Source organism: Molothrus aeneus, chromosome 3 (genome assembly GCF_037042795.1).
Source record: "Molothrus aeneus isolate 106 chromosome 3, BPBGC_Maene_1.0, whole genome shotgun sequence".
NCBI classification, from domain to species: Eukaryota; Metazoa; Chordata; class Aves; order Passeriformes; family Icteridae; genus Molothrus; species Molothrus aeneus.
Window position 1 is genome coordinate 56,253,646 of NC_089648.1, and position 15,925 is coordinate 56,269,570.

General features: G+C 41.1%; 2 protein-coding genes across 2 annotated transcripts in view; one reads left to right on the top strand and one right to left on the bottom strand.

Moving 5' to 3' along the window:
* Positions 1-13,555: 13,555 nt before the first annotated feature.
* Positions 13,556-14,338, bottom strand: LOC136554272 (uncharacterized). The gene has a single exon (XM_066546115.1). It carries the CDS (start codon positions 14,336-14,338, stop codon positions 13,556-13,558), a length of 783 nt encoding a protein of 260 aa, XP_066402212.1.
* AHI1 (Abelson helper integration site 1) overlaps positions 13,704-15,925 on the top strand; it is an 85,943-nt gene continuing 83,721 nt past the window's right edge. Inside the window, exon 1 of the mRNA XM_066546986.1 lies at positions 13,704-13,766. The gene's annotated coding sequence lies outside the window, so the exon portion shown is untranslated. The remainder of the gene's footprint in view (positions 13,767-15,925) is intronic.

Sequence of the window (15,925 nt, forward strand, 5' to 3'; positions counted from 1 at the left end):
TTTGGGCCAGCTTGGAGGGTGCTGGAAGTTGTGTGTGTCGGTGCTCAAAGTTTTATTGACTTGCACTGGAGTGAGGCAGCATCAAACAAACAAGGCAGGAGGATTAAGTTAATCATTCTCCCATGCTGCTCCCCCCTTGCTGTGGTGTGGCTGTTCAAACAACCTTGAATTGGATGGATTACCAAATCAGATTCAATCATTCCTACTGGATGCTGTTAAATGCAAAGGCACTTTCTTGTTTTGCAGGATATATTTCGTTCTCAAATGGTTAGGTCTTTCTCTACTAGAGAAAAGGCAGGAATAATGTTGCTGGAAAGCATGGGAAATCATGTGTCCAGGCAGGATCTGAATTTCTCTTGGCATTAGAGTCCCAATAGTAAATTCAGCCACACATGCCTGTATTGATTTATAAGGAGCAAATTCTATTTAATCTCATGGTAAGCATGATTATAAGATTCAGATATTAACTCTGTAAAATAGCTTAATTTTACTTCTTTATTAAAGAATTCCTTTTCTGCTGTCTCCTACAGAAAACTGTCTCCTACAGTTTTCTTCTTTTCTTTTTTTTTTTCTTCTATTTGGGAGTAGGACTTAATTTTAATTTCATTTAAACTTTAGATTTAAGAGGATACTCTGAACCTTAAACATTAGGTTTAAGAATCATATATAGCAATTTAGTGTTCTTCCTTACCAGCCATTTAACCTGACACTGCATGCACAAACTCACCCAGCGAGGGTGTCAGACTTTGCTCATCTGTGTGTTGTCCTGATTTCAACATCAGCTCACTCTGTATTTCCCAAGCAGCCTTTACCTTGGAAAAGTTGCACTGCAGCACCATTTCATGGCTTCTCTAGTATGTTAACTCTCTGGTGTTGCTTCCAAACAACCTACTGAATCAAATGTGCTAGTGACTCACCAGAGGCAGTCACTAGCACATTTGATGAATGAATGAATAGGATGAATATTGGATGGGGAGAACAGACTTGAATGTACACTGCTGGATCAATCTTCTGCAATTGGAGGGCAAAAGTTTACAGAATCATGACTTGCTTCTAAAAACTAATGAGGGTGTCCACTTCTACATCATCCTGCCTGCTTTAAGTAGAAGTTACACTCTACTGATGGTTTGGGATAAAGCTAGGAGTGCAGGAGTAAATATGTGAGAGAGTCAAGAACATGAGAACAACATGAGCTTATATTTTACTGATTATGTGAAAAATTTTAAGCTGATCCTGCTTGTGGTCTTATGCTGTTTTTCTCGTGTCAGGTAGTATAATACTATGCTATTTGGCTGTTTTCTGTGCTTGAATCTGTTTTAATGCAACTTGTGAACAAGAGCAAAGCAAGGGATATCTGCAGAGGCTTGGGATACCACTGATGTTAGACCAGGAAAACAAAGCAGATGGGCCAAGGAGAGGAGCCACTGGGAGCTGGACTCAGCTCAGGGAAACATTTGAAGGGTGACAGGGAGAATGGGTGGGATATAATGCAATTACATGTGGGATCAGGCTTATCAGGTTTTAGGAGCAGTTACTCATTGGGAAAGAATGGTAAAACAAAGGAGCAGAACACCAAGTAGGCTTTACTAGCAAGCAGGCTTTTGAGAGCTATTCAAGCCTGGTTTAGCTCACATTTTTAACAATCTTAACCTCATTTTCAATTCTAGCTCTAGATCCTAGTTTTCATCTCTCCTGCTCTATATCCCCTGACTCCCTGGCTACAAACAGCATCTGCTAACCAATCCCTGTGCCTCCATCCCATCAGATATTATCACATAGTGGGTCTTTTCCTTACTTCAATGCAAAATTGGTTTTCTGCTCAGCCCTGCCCTCTCCAGCATCTCTGGCACCTTCCCCAGTTTTCTGTATCTCCCATTTCCACTGAGGTAGTCACTAGGTCACTGTGTTATGGTGCACATCTGGTGGTAAAAGTCTAACAAAAAAAGCTGCATAAGTGGGTGAGTGCAGCTGTTTCTGCCGCATGGAGAGGTTTGAAAGCTGTGAGTCTTAACTGAGTTTGTAAAACTCATCAATAAACACTGTGTGTTAGACATTTTAATCAGATCAGCTTTTCCTACTGGTTTTCAAAACCAAAGAAACTAATTGTGGTAGCCAGAGGTTTGTTAACACACGTCCAGGATAGTTTGGGAAAACTTGCATGCATCAGGTCAGCAGACTCTTTTGCAAGCTTTCCTCATGTTAAAGGTCTATATATACTCCTTCAAAATCTATACTCCTTCCTTAGAGCTGTTGCCAGTTTAAGGCTTGGCTCTGGTTCTTCTCTCAATATCATTATCTCAAATTTGATTAAAATGCACCTACATTGGTGTGAATGCTCTGAAGAAAGCAAAGAACACTCATATTGCCATTTCATTCAAAGATGACAATGCAGATTTGAAGAAATCTTATTCTCTATCTAAATGGATCTGATCTTGGAAAACTGGGCTTGAGAATATTGTTAGCAATTGTTCCTGGTACAAAAACAGTCATTCTGTAAGTTTTCCACAAGAAAATGACAAAACAGAGGTGTCTTTCATCTGTCACACTGGCACTCCTCACTGTTGTCTTGTGACAAGGATGTGACTTGTCAAGGCATTATGTTTGACAGGATCCTTGTAAACTGTTGATTTATCCTTTTGTGCCTTTCCTTCTTTCCTCTTTCCCCTCACTGATGCACACAGTATCTAAATCTCTCTCCAGTTCTAATCTTGTGGTGTTTGTTCTCATTTATTTGATCACTGTGAGGATCACCCATAGGTGAAAGTTTATCAGATCTTATTTCAGAGTCAGGGTACATTGGTTAGCACAGTGGTTAAAATATAAACAACAGTAGGAGGCTTTTTAAATAGAAATTGACCCTTGAAATTGGGTTTACTGTAAGTTCAGAAAAATACCCCCACAAAAGTAATTGCAAACAATGTCAGAACACAGAGGACAATTTTTTTAATAAATTCCCTTAAACATAAATTCTCTAAATTTCAGAATCAGGAAACATCAGAAAACAGACACTGATCTGATATCACTGATATCACTTACTTGCTAAGAGGAAAGAATCAAAGGAAAGAATTTGTTATCTTTACATGTCTTCAAAGGAAGGGAAAATTTCAAAGGGCATGTCTAGAGTTATATTGCACATGCACAAGACTGGGATGAGCATGAAGTAAAGGAGTTCATGTAATTGCTCCAAAGAGTAATGCCAGGACACAGAGCCATGAGCAGCTGGGAAATAAGGAAGGTATTTTTACTTTCTTTTCAAATACCTACAGAAAAAGTAACAAAAGTGAGACTTACATAGCCCTGATGCACAGAGCCAGAGGGAACTTTGGGCAACAACCCCAGATGGATAATGTGGATGGCTTCTAACAGCAGATGCTGCTGACCGTAAGGTAGGGAGGAGTTCAGGAGAAGGAAAGGCAGCCATGTAAAAATAAATTCTGTCCTTGCTCTGCACATGAAAGAACACAGAGGGTAGAAGATCTGGTAGATAAACTCATCTCTGATTTCTGGCCATAGATGCTAATGGATCCCAGGTAAGGAAAATGACAATAAGGAGATACAGAGAGGATGTTTTTCCAGTAGTGAAAGCTTCTGTCTCTAAAATGTTCATTTGTTCTGGCTGCTGCCAAATGTAAGAAACCAACAGAATAAAGTCAGACAAATAAGAAGCTAGAAGTGAGCAAACTAAGTGTCACCTTTATAGTAGAAAGATCTAAAGAATTAATTAGTGAGGCTTCTGCATTGCTGAAAAAGTATCTGGAAATACAGGGATTGTGCAATTGCCTTTAACAGAGGTGTGGAGAGCATTAAAGCCATAGGGAATCTGACAGCCAGCACTTAGCACACAGTGTGCTACAAGTCTTTGCACATGAGGGACAACTGCATCATGTTGCTGTGAGACAAGAGGGTAAAATCAGTCTTCATCTCCTACACAGAGAACATCAGAGTAACCACAGCTAAGCTAAAGAATTATGGACAGCAGAGGGATTGTGCAGCTTTGAGCCCTGCTTGAGTATCCCTGCCTGTAACATCCAGCACTAGCAGTGCTTTGGGAGGTGGTTCAGCAAAACTGCTGTAGTGATCTGCTGTAGCCTGCTCCACATTCCTGTCAGGGGGAGCACATGTCCTGCACCCAAACTTGTCCTTCCTTGATTTTGTTATTCTACTGCTGTCACCACCCTGCCTAAAGAGTGCTACCCACTCTTTACATGTGGGGCTGCAAAACACAGACAAAGAAGCAGCACTTAATAGGGCCTGAAATGCAACCCATATGCCTGATTTTCCTTTTAGTTCTGTTCTTCTTGGAAGAGTCTGTAAGAAAGTGAGAATCTTTTTGTATTCAGGCTCCTCAAAGACTGGTGCACACCAGGTCATTGCTGCAGCTCTTTGTGTTTAGCAGTTCCTGTCTCTGCTGCTCCAAGTCACAGGACTCAGCTGTGAGCTGTGCTCTGGAGCCCATGCAGGGGGAGGGTTGTTGAACTCTTATCAGTCCTTCCTCTGACACCTAATGCTGCAACTCAACCCTTTCACCACTCTGTTCAAAATGTTTAGAGTCACTGGGGAGTCCTTGGATGAGGGTAAGGGCAATTTGGCAGCAGAATGTGAAAGAGAAAATGAAGAAAAGAAGCATAAAAATTATTCCACTTCTGGTTAGAAAAGCAGAGGACAGACTGCATGGAGAAATTTTGCGTTTTACCCAACAGTTGTTCAAGGGCTTCCAAAGACCCTTGAAATGCCTGCTATTTGTAAAGTGCTGTTCTGGTCTTTTTGTACACACTTGGGCAGTTTTATACCATGATCAGTGCTGCAGTGTTTTGCTAACTGATTCTAGTCAGCAATGAAATCAACTGTCTAGAAACGTCATTGAAATAAGATGAATGTTTATAGTTCTTTACTTTGACAGTTTCAGAAAAGAGGAATAAGCCACCTCCATTTCATTTTCCACACAAAGTTTATATTGAAATTTCCAAGTGCATTTTCTGCTTGTCACTTACATATAGGTTTATTTCCATGCTTATTCTTGGGCCATTAACTTGCATAAAGGCGGGATGTTCTAACCAGTCTAATCTTATTGAAAGTAAGTGTTAAAAGGGTAAGGCAGAAAATGCAGATAATGTTCCATTCAGGGCTGTTTAGAATGGGATCAGTTCAAGACACTTGAGTCACAGAGATTTTCAACCATATGTCAGCAAGGTGAGAATACTACCTCTAGGTTAATTTAATATTCTGACAAATTGCATTTGTGTGTGTGGGTATGCATATTGTGTGAATGTGTTTATGTGTGTGAACATAACCTACTATAACATCTTTGTTTACAAACAGTTAATAAAAGTGTTAATGGCAGTTCCAGTTTAATAGATTTTGTATAAAACTCCTCTATTCTTTCATCATTTTTATGTCCCTATGCAAAAAGATCTTGTCATTGGATTCCACAGCATGCATTTGCTGAAGACAACATTGGAAAAATTGATTGGTTCTTTTTTTCCTGACTCTCATGTAAACTCCCAAGTTGAGATCAGGAAATTTTGCATTAGAAATCATGGAAAATTTGCTGATCAGCTTTATTACTTGCTGGTATTACATTTTAATGCAAAGTAAATTTCTGAAAGATATGCCATTTACATGTCCTGTGTGTCCCAAAGACTGTCCCAATAGCATACCATATTCTATTTTTGGCATAGAAAAAATGTTTTGAGGTAACATTTCAGGTAACACATAGAAAGTGCAGAAATATGAGTCATCACAAACAGTGGGGTGGAAGGTGGATGAAAGTGGGATTAAAAAATTAAACAGATGATGCTGTCAGCAAATGGAATTATCTTAATAACTTTTTCTAAACTTGTTCTGAAAAAGTTTTAAAATTTTTAACTTTTTAAAAGTTTTTAACTTCTTGAAAAAAAAGCTTTTCTAGCACTCAGAAAATTTTGAAGTGTTGCAGTTATCTACAGGGTTAAGACCCAGGAAAATAAAAAAATCCAGTGGAACTAGATCTGAAAATGTGTTAGAATAAGGACGTACAGATCACCAAAGCAGACCCAGACAGATGAAATGAGAAGAACAGTACTTGTGTGTCAAGGATGCAGAGTCCCATCCAATGATAAAGTGCTGTAGGGTCCAAGTTCTTACATTCTATGACGATATATTGACACAGTCCTAGTAGTAATAACACTGTCCTACTATTCAACTGTAAATATGAGAAAATATTTATTATTTAGGCACATCAAAGACTGGAAAATGCACAAAATCTTGCCAGAAGTATCACCTAAAAAGGTGCCTGAATTAGGACAGATGACTGATAGTAAAATAAGGATTTCCCAGGCTGCTAGAGAACAGATAAAGCTGCAACTCAGCTGAAGAAAATAATGCAAGATATCCAGACTGTATTCTCACAAAAGCCAAAAAACTACCCCAAGTCACAGAACAACACAGAGAAAAGACTCAAATAACTGTGAAATCAAGTCAGAGAAGATTCACAGAATATTGCAAAGTGAAGGCCTGACAGTCTTTACCTCCTGAGAACATCCTATAGCAAGAGGATGGGCTGTTAATGAGTCACACAGATTTCTGGCAAGACACCTGATTTCCAAATGCGATGCTCAATAACATCAACATTGCTATTTTGACAGTCACCCCAAGTCTAACCAAAGAGCACTGAGAGGTACAGTGACAAAAGTGTCCAAGAAGGGTAGCATTTTTAAACCTTAAACTCAGGAACCTTTGGTTTACATGAAACAGCAGCAACATTTCAGTGACACGGGGGCTGTTGGGTTCCATGTCTGTCCTGCTGTGATCTGTGCCTTACAGGCAGACTGTGCAAAGCCTCTGCAGGCAGCAGCATCACCCAGGGGGACAGATCCCCAGCAGGCACAGCTCAGCATCTGCTAGCAAAAGACAGAATCAAATACCAGAAATTTCCATTAGACAGTGCCCACAGGACCTGCAGAATGTCTCACAGGAACCAAAAGAAACAGGAACAATTTTTGGGCCAGGCCATTTATTAAAGAGAATTGGTGCCAATGTTTTTTTAAAGAACAGCACTTCTGGCAGAACTTTCAAAGCCAACAGTGCATGGGGGACAGAAAGCAAGTGCCAGATGGCAGCAAGCCTTGTGTGTGCTCAACAGGTTCTGAAAGCATCCAAATTTACTGACCATGAAGCTCAAGAAAAGCCCTTGGGGCTGTAGTACAACAGGAGAACGAGGCAGAGACACACTGAGGACTATACCTGAGCAAGGGGAGCTGGTTTTGAGGTAATATTTCAGGTTTTTCTCTGATCTTATCCCACTGGTTGATTAGTGAGGGAACTAGCAACAGCAGGCTACAGAAGTGGCTGTAGGCTGAAACATGGTCCCCTGTACCAGCCTGTTCAGATGATCACACAGGAAAAAGTGAGGGAGAGCCACCACCATTTCCAGCATTCCTTGGTTAGAGTACAAGGGGTACTGTGAGAAACTCCACACTAAGGGCCACATGCTTGGAAAAGGCAGCCTGTTCTTATGGCCCTGGTGGGGATACAGAACTAAGGGCAGACTGAAGGGGAGAGCAGGAACTTGGAGAGGGCAACAATATTCAGGACTTGGAAGGAATCCAAGGAAATGTGCTGTCAAGGAAGACTCTTACAGAAGAACTATTCAAACAAAAAAAATTGATGAATGAGTCAGAATGGAAGCCATAAATCATTGATGAAAATTATTAAGGAGTAAGCAGAGAATCTGCAAATATTTTACTGCTTTTTAGCTGTAGCTTTTTTAAAAATCCCAAAATGAGTTTTTGTAGGGTTCTTTATAGCAATAATAAAATACCTAAATACTAGATATAGATACTTTCTATAAGATGTTCAACAGGAAGACTTAAAAATCTAGATGTCCTTGTTCAGATTTAGAGGTCCATTTCTATTGGACAGGGGTACATTTTTTTCATAGGTAGGTCAACACATATTCTGTTTAGAAGTGGTATGTTTTTAAATAATTCATAGTAAACTAGAACGACAGCAAAAAATTCTGGAATTAGTTTTGTTTACTGACTGGGAATCTAGGGGTCAGGTGTGTTTCTGCTGTTTTTTGTTGCTGCTGGAACATTCCCCACTCAATTTCCTTTGGTTACTGCAGTACTGCCTGAAGTATCCCAGACTTCCCTGACACTTGCAGTGGCAATCCTTTTCCACCATCCAGGCCTGATTCCATGGCTCTGGGAGGCTTGACTAACCTGTGGGTGCTCTTTCTCCATTTCCCTGCAGGAGAGTTAGCCTAGATTTACATCGATTTGAATTCTTTCAAACCTAAGGTGTTTTCCAGACAAGCAAGATTTTGTGAAACCAAGGTTGAATTTTCCCAAAATACAGTTTATTTAGATGTGGGATTCTGTCTCTGCTCCCCCTCCCACGCTGATTTTGTGACCAAGCTGCATGGCATAGCAGGGCTCTCTTTCCCACTGCTTAAATGCAAAAATGGTGTGTTGACTTTCCCATTCTAATATACCTCAGAAGAAACCTAGCCTGTAGCATTTTTTTTTTGGCTGTGATCACCAGAAGATAGGAAGTAGCTGTCACCATGTGGCAAGCTGAACAAAAAAAAGGAAAAATTGCAAGGTAAGAGAGAAGAAAAAGGTGAGAGAGAAGCCAATAATTACTGTCTATGTTAGAGAAAAACACTTCTTAATAATGCTGATGATTTACACTATTATTAGAGTGACTATTCTTATATTTATTTTCATAACATCAATTTTGTTGCTAAATGACACGGGAAAGGGAAGAAAGTACAGCAACCTCTGGAAGATTTATGGTGAAATTCAGAGACAGGAACAGGTTTTGTTCTTTTTTTCCCCCAATATTCTATGGATGAACATACAAAGAAGAATCCTTATCTTTGTTTTACAGGTGAAATATTAAAAAGGTGGGTCTGGCAAACGGGGTGGGAAGGGCAGCCCTTGCATACAGCTCAGCAAGGCCAAGTGTGCTGGTGGGAGCTGGGGCTGAATGAGGACAGACAGCAGCATCACTGCTGGGAGCTGCAGGGATGGGGAACTGCCTCCTGCTGCAGCAAAGGCCAGTCTAAGACAACTGGGCATTCTCAACCCTGAGCACAGGTGGAGTGAGAGATGGGCACCAGGACACCACTGGGTTGGTTTTTCATGCTAGACTGTGAACAAGATTTGTGAACACCATATTTGCAGCAGAACTATTAAAGTATTTTCCAAGTTAAAAAATGGGCACTTGCTTGCTGACAATAGTGATTCTCACTCAATACATCAGTGAAAGCAGGGAAAGAAATGAACCTTAATACAATACTGAAGAATAAAATATCCCAGAAATATAAACACTAATGTTTAAAAAGATAGGCTTGAAGACCTTGAAAAAAACATTTATAAGAACATGTAGAAGGACTACAAACTAAAGTCTCCAAATGGACTTGATTAAAAAACCAAGCCTTTAGAAGAAAGAAAAGATATCTGATGAACCACATCAACAATTACATTCTGAAACAAAACAAGTACATTTCAGAGAATAAGTACTTTTCTGAAAAAAAGATTGTGGGACTTAGTCTACAAATAAAGTATTGTTAACCACAGGATACAATAGGAATATTCAGGAGATGGGTTTCTCTCTATTAAAGCTTATTGTTTAGCTATTAAAAAGCACAAAAGGAAAATAATTTAATAAAAACATATGCAAAGATGTACTAACAGTACAAAGGGAACAACTGTATTTTGAAAAGTTAAAAAGCAACAATGCTGCACTGAGTTACAGACAAGTTCTAGCTCTAATATCCAACGCTTCCAAAACACTTCACAAAAATTAGATTTAATGACGTGCTGTTACACTGCCATCCTGTGGCAAATTACCTGAAGTTTCCTGAGAACACAAGGGTTTCCCAAATGATAACCTGCTATCAAAAAGCCTTAGCATTTTTGTTCTGAGGACAGGAAAACATCAGTAGAGATTTAGCTACACCTCTGGAGATGTTGCTCAAGAAACACTAATATGAAAACACAGTAAAATTTGTCTTCAGAGGGTTCATGACATCATTCACTGGACACACAATTTGAACCTGTGGCTTCTGAAACCTGGTTTTCTGACAGTGAAATAAAATGTGTTTACCTTCTTTTCCTCATGTTGCAAAGTAAATAGACATTCTAGTTCGTTAAACATATTGAAATACAAGGGACTGTTCATGTTACTCTCCTAATAACTTCAGCCAATTTAAAAGAAAAAAATACTTATTTAAAAATACTTAAAATTACTTATTAAAAATTTAGGAGTCTTGAATTCCAGTTAATACCAGATCCATAGGATTCTGCCACTTCATAATTCCAGCTTTGCTTCAAGTCTCTGCATTAATATGATAAGACTTGATTTCCTTAAAACATTTTACTGAAAACATGTTCAAGAAAGGAAGAAGAAACTAGATTTCTTTAAATGTTTTGCTGAATTTCAATGTAAGATTTTTTTTGCTTTTGGCCTACAAGTAAAAACTGTAGTAGACTGAGAAAAAACTTTTCTGTATTACAGAATTTTAGCTTTTGGAGAACTGCCACCCACAAGAAGTTGATAATACACAACAAAAATAAAATTTGTGGTCATAACTGGTCTTGTACTTATTCTGGAGAGAACTTTGAGAAGGTAAATGTGGCTCAAAAAAGTCAATGATAATAAGGAATATTCTTAAACTCTCTTCTGAGAGTGGACTGCTTACTTGCCCCCGTGAACTAAGGGCACCCTCTTCAGGATGAGGAGACAAGTCGAGGACAGAACTAACAATGAAATCTTTTCGGTTCAAAGACTTTCAGATCTCTGAGAAGCAGCCACAGAAATTCAGATTGCCAAATAAACACCTACAGGTATTTCTACTGCCAATATCCACACATTTGGGGCTTTCCAGTATAGTTAGTCCTCATGACTTGCATTCAAAGCACTAGAAATTCAGCATGCATGATGCAAGATCCTCAGGATGCAGAACATCTTGCACAGTTGTTCTCTAATTATTAAAGAAGTTGATTATTGAATTTAACCTTTTGACCCTTCTTTTTCTTATCAATATATGTAAAATTCTTCTCTCAGGTGCCCCAACTCAAGCTCCAACTTATGTCAAACAATCAGATTGTTTGCTCAGAATACCAAATACGAGAAACCTGGTTATTTTTTGCTATCAAGAGAAAATAACCCACTGATCTGTTAAACAATTAACTTCTGCCAAAATATCACTGCACCTTTAGCACTCTCTAAGTTAACCACCCCCAGATCTTGTTTCTATTTTGTGCACTCGAGTGACACCTCGAGGCTGTCCCTGCATGTGACAGATTTTACCTTCTGTTGAAAGTTAGGTTCTGACAAGAACCTTGATCCATTCTTCACCATCCTGGAATTCTTGTGAGATTTTCAGAATGCATCTGGTATCTACAAACTGTTCACCTGTAACCCGTAATATGCCACCTTAGCTCATGCCCCTTTCTACTTCCCACACATCCCAAATGTAAGATAATGGAAAGCTTTCTCTGTACAAGCACCTAAAACTGAAATATCAGGTGAACACAGGGAGCACATGCTTTTGAAGCCATTGAAAACTCCATACATAAATGTCCATATTTTTCAAAAGCCTTGCTTTTATCCTTCCAGCAGAATAGGAATTGCACACTTGTCTCTGCTTACAAACAGGATGTGTTGTGCTTGGAGTATGCTCTATTTTCTTTGGTTTGTTCCACAGGCCATCAGACAAAACTCATCCTGTTATTTTGGGGGCTGTACAGGTTCCCCTGCATTCTTTAGGTGCTGCTCCTGACTTGCATTGCTTTTGCAATAATGAGCAAAGTCCATTTTTTTTTTTTTTTAATGTCACTGTCAGGAAATGGAAAAAAAAATATTTGTGACACTGACACAGGAATACACATTGCAACATCTTTAGCTGTAATGGAAGTGTGATTAGAAGCCTCAGAAACTGCTTAATATCAGCAGGTCATGTTTTGCATTACACAAAGTGCATCAGAAGAACTGTAAGACATAGGACCTCGTAAGAAGTAACATGAGGTGAAAAAGTCTTTACATCAGCATGTCAACAGCTGATTTCCATCTGGAACATTCTTAACTCCAGAACAGTGATTTTTAACTAGTCCAGGATGAAAGGATCAAATTTAACATAGACTTATTTGTTTTATCAATCATTTATGAGTAAGAACTTCAGTATTGTCATCTGTCTCTACCCCCCCAAAACCCAACTAAACAAGTCAGCTAAAGAGGTCAGATTTATTCTCCCCTGACACGGAAAATGGCCCTGACCACTACTTGCTTATAGATCTCAGATGGCACAAATACCTAATGTGTGTCAAAGGTGTAATGGTCACAGAAATCTTAAAGACATTCTTTTGAAACAAGTGTTCCTGGAAACTTGGCACAAGCTTTTGGTAGTAATAGAAAGCCTGTCTCGTGCCAGGCTTATTTAGAAGGCTTTATAGCCCATCACTGCTGATCAATTTAGACAATATTGAATCTGCTTTCCATGTCAGGGACTAAAAATGACAGGTTTTGAGTTTGCCATAACTGAGCCTCTCAGCTGCAAGGAAGTTAGTTAGGAAGGAACATCTGGATTTCTGGTCCAATCTCTTGTTCAATGCAAGGCCAACCTGAAAGTGAGACCAGGTTGCTCAAGGCCATTATTTCATGGAGTCTGGGGTACTACGAAGGACAGAGAGATAAAAGAATGGAGATACACGAAGGACAAAGGGAAGCACAAGAATGCTGAGCAGTTGGGTTTTGTTTGTGTTATGCCAAGGCAACCCAGGACACCTGCCTAACTCAACCAGAAATATCCTCACCTATCAGCTGAGGGCATGCAAGCATTTGAGAAAGCAGAGGACAGGTGAGTACAAAAAGAGATAGTAGTGTCTGTCACTAACAACACATGAGGAACAGGGAAGCCAGGTTTCAGAAGGTACATTCTTTTGGAAGCCAGTGTAATTCATTGACAGAATTTTGAGGGATGCAATGCTTGGGATTATGTCACAAGCTCAAGTTCACAAGCATTTGCTCACCTCTAGTTTCTGCGAATTGCTGCCAACTGAAGGCTAATTTTACCCAACTGTACTTCTGAAACAAACTAACCACGTTCATCAAAAACCTTGCACTGATTTCTCAAACTTCCTAGCGTATGAGAGACCTTTGACATCTACAATTTGAATCAAATTTTACACAGAAGAAGTGAATTTACAGCTTTTCAAATATGACAAATATGCTTATTAGGTAATTATCCCTAAGAGGGAAAAAAAAATTCCTCCAAAACACTGCTTAAATCAACGACTAAGTCAGGCAACAAATAAGAGTTTCTCCATAGCTCGCTATTTGTGCTGCTATTTGCAGAAAGTTTGTGGGCATTCCAAGCCCTTGTCACTTGCCCTCCCGAGCCCAACAGAGCCCATTACCCAGGAATATATTCTTCCGCAAGCAACTTTTGTTAGTCTGAGCTCTGAGAGCCAATGTGTACTTTCGACACTCTTCTTTTACAGTGGACCCGTGGGAGGGCTCCCGTTTCTAACGCTTTTCACCGGTGTTTGTTTGTTTGTTTGTTTTGTGTTTATTTCCTTCCCCGGCGCTTCCCAGCGCCCGCCGTTTCCTTGGGAGCCGGGATTGTTTTGGGCGGAACCACCGGCGCGGCGCTGCGGAGGGGGGAGCGGGGCCGAGGAAGAGCCCACTGGCGGAGGAAAGGGGGGAGGCGGGGCGGCCGCAGCCGGGCCACGTCGCGGCCGCCACAGGAGCGGACGGGGCCGGGGTGAGCGATGGCCGGGGTGAGCGATGCCGCGCTCCGGGCCGGGGCCGCCGGGCGTATGGCGCCGCTGGTCGCAGTGCGCAGCCCCGGGGGCGGGTAGGGCTGGGTAACGCCTCCCCACCGCTGTTCCCTCCCCCGGCTTCCCTTCCCGCCCCGGGGCGGGGGGCTCAGCCTGGGGCTGGCCACGGCCGCAGCCGCTCGGGGGCCGCGCCAGGACCGCCGCCGTTGGCGCGCGCGGGCGGGGAGCGGGATCGGGGCTGGGCTGGGCAGCGGGAGCGCGAGCAGGGGCGGGAGCGCGGCCGGGCTGGGCGGCGGCCAGCGCGGGCCGGGGAGCGCGGGCGGGCTCGGCGCGCTCCGGCGGGGAGCGGGCGGCGTAGCCGGCGAGCGTGGCCGGAGTGGCCCCGGCGGGACTGTGCCGGGCCGGCGGGAGCGGCGGCCTAGGGCGGCCTGCGCGCTGCGGCTGTCTGGTGCCGGCGCGGCGGCACGGGGCAGTGCCGCGGGAAGCCCTAATCCCCAGATCGGCGTTGCTCCGCCCCCCCTCCTGCCCTTTTCACGGGCTTTGTAGTTCGCTGGGGTGACGTGCGTGGGCATTGCAGTGAACACGCTTCTCCATGTGCTTCTCCATGCCTGGCACCTTGGCTCCACAGCGGGGATGCCTCCCTCGCACGCGGAATGCCCATCTGGATGCGCATCACATCCGCGCTAAATAATTCCCACGGTTGGTCCAGTTTTGGTGTGTGGTGGGAATGTGCCTTGATATCTTTTAAATCTACCACTATTCTTCCGGGTACAGCAGAATGTCACATTGGAAATTAAAATAATGAGGCTGGTCTCTTGCTGAGAACACTTTTTCCTAATTAGCATCTAAGATAAAGCAGAAACTTAAAGCTTAATAAACAATAAAAGTTTTCTGTATTTCCTTACATAGAACTGAAGTCAGTAATTTTGCCTTCAGAGTCTGTTCGCAACTTTCTCTTGACTAAAGGTGCCAAATTTCTGGAGTAAAAACCCCAACCTCACAGTTCCTATGAAGCAAAAACTTTCTGATACATTACTACTAGAAAACCGAGGGTAACACCAGCTTTTTAAAACACTTTTAAACTCTTATTAGTATGGGTGTAAAGTTTTTACAGGCATATCTAAACTGGTAGAAAACTACTGCACTTTTATTAGTTTTTACATTGGTGTTTACCTCATCTGTCAGTTTTCTGGACTTAAATACTGAATTTTCATTAATAAAAGTAGATTGTTTTTTGATGTCAGATTTGTCAATAGTGAAGAGGAACAGATTCATCTCCATGTAATTTTGCTGTATAATTTTCTTTGACATGTCAGAGTAATGATCCCTACATGCTAGCTGAGTTAGAAGCCTACTAGTAAAACCCAAGATTTCCCTCTGTGATGCAAAAGATGAGAAGTAAAGGCCTGATGTTCTACTGGTTTTCAGCCACTGAAGTCTAGCTCACTTATTGTGACGAAAGAAAAACAAGGAATTTAGTTCAGGAAAATCCTAAGTGTGCAATTATATTTTGTCAGCTCAGTTTCCTAAATGGTTATAATTGGGTAGGAAATTTTTCAGTTCCCATTGCATAGTGCAAATTCTGTATGTTCTGCTTATTGTAGTATGGGTTTGATTTATATCTTTTATTAGTGGTCAGTAAAAGTAGGTTTTGTTTGTAGTGACCCTTGTGGCAGGTTTAGCATAAAATCCCTGTATTACAGATACAGAATACAGCAACTCAATGAATATTGTAAAATACTGTGAAAAGAGGAATAGTTTAATGTAGAATCTCTTTATAAATAAAAATAGAATGTTGGAGAAGAGCAAACTGGGTTATTTTCAGGAAAGTATAGTGATTGGAAGTTTAGGCTTTATGAATTTGTTTTGCTGTTTATTCCTGGTGGCTGGACTATGCCACTTTCAGGATATGTGTTTTTGTCAGTCTCCGATTGTCTTATGTTTATTAACATGGAAGAGATCCAATCTGATCAGACAAAAACGTGTTTTACAAAATTAATGGTAACTGAGCTTACTCAGTCTGGGGCATGGTGGTTGCTGAACTTTGATACACAGTTAAATCTCTCCTATTCTAAGGTGAGATTACACTAAGTAAACAGCCTTGTTCTTATCCTTGTTGATTAATGTTCTATATTTACACAAGCCTGATAGTTGCTTTA

Coding starts and splice junctions, on each gene's coding strand:
- LOC136554272 (XM_066546115.1), bottom strand. CDS start 14,338: ATGCCCACGCACGTCACCCCAGCGAACTACAAAGCCCGTGAAAAGGGC.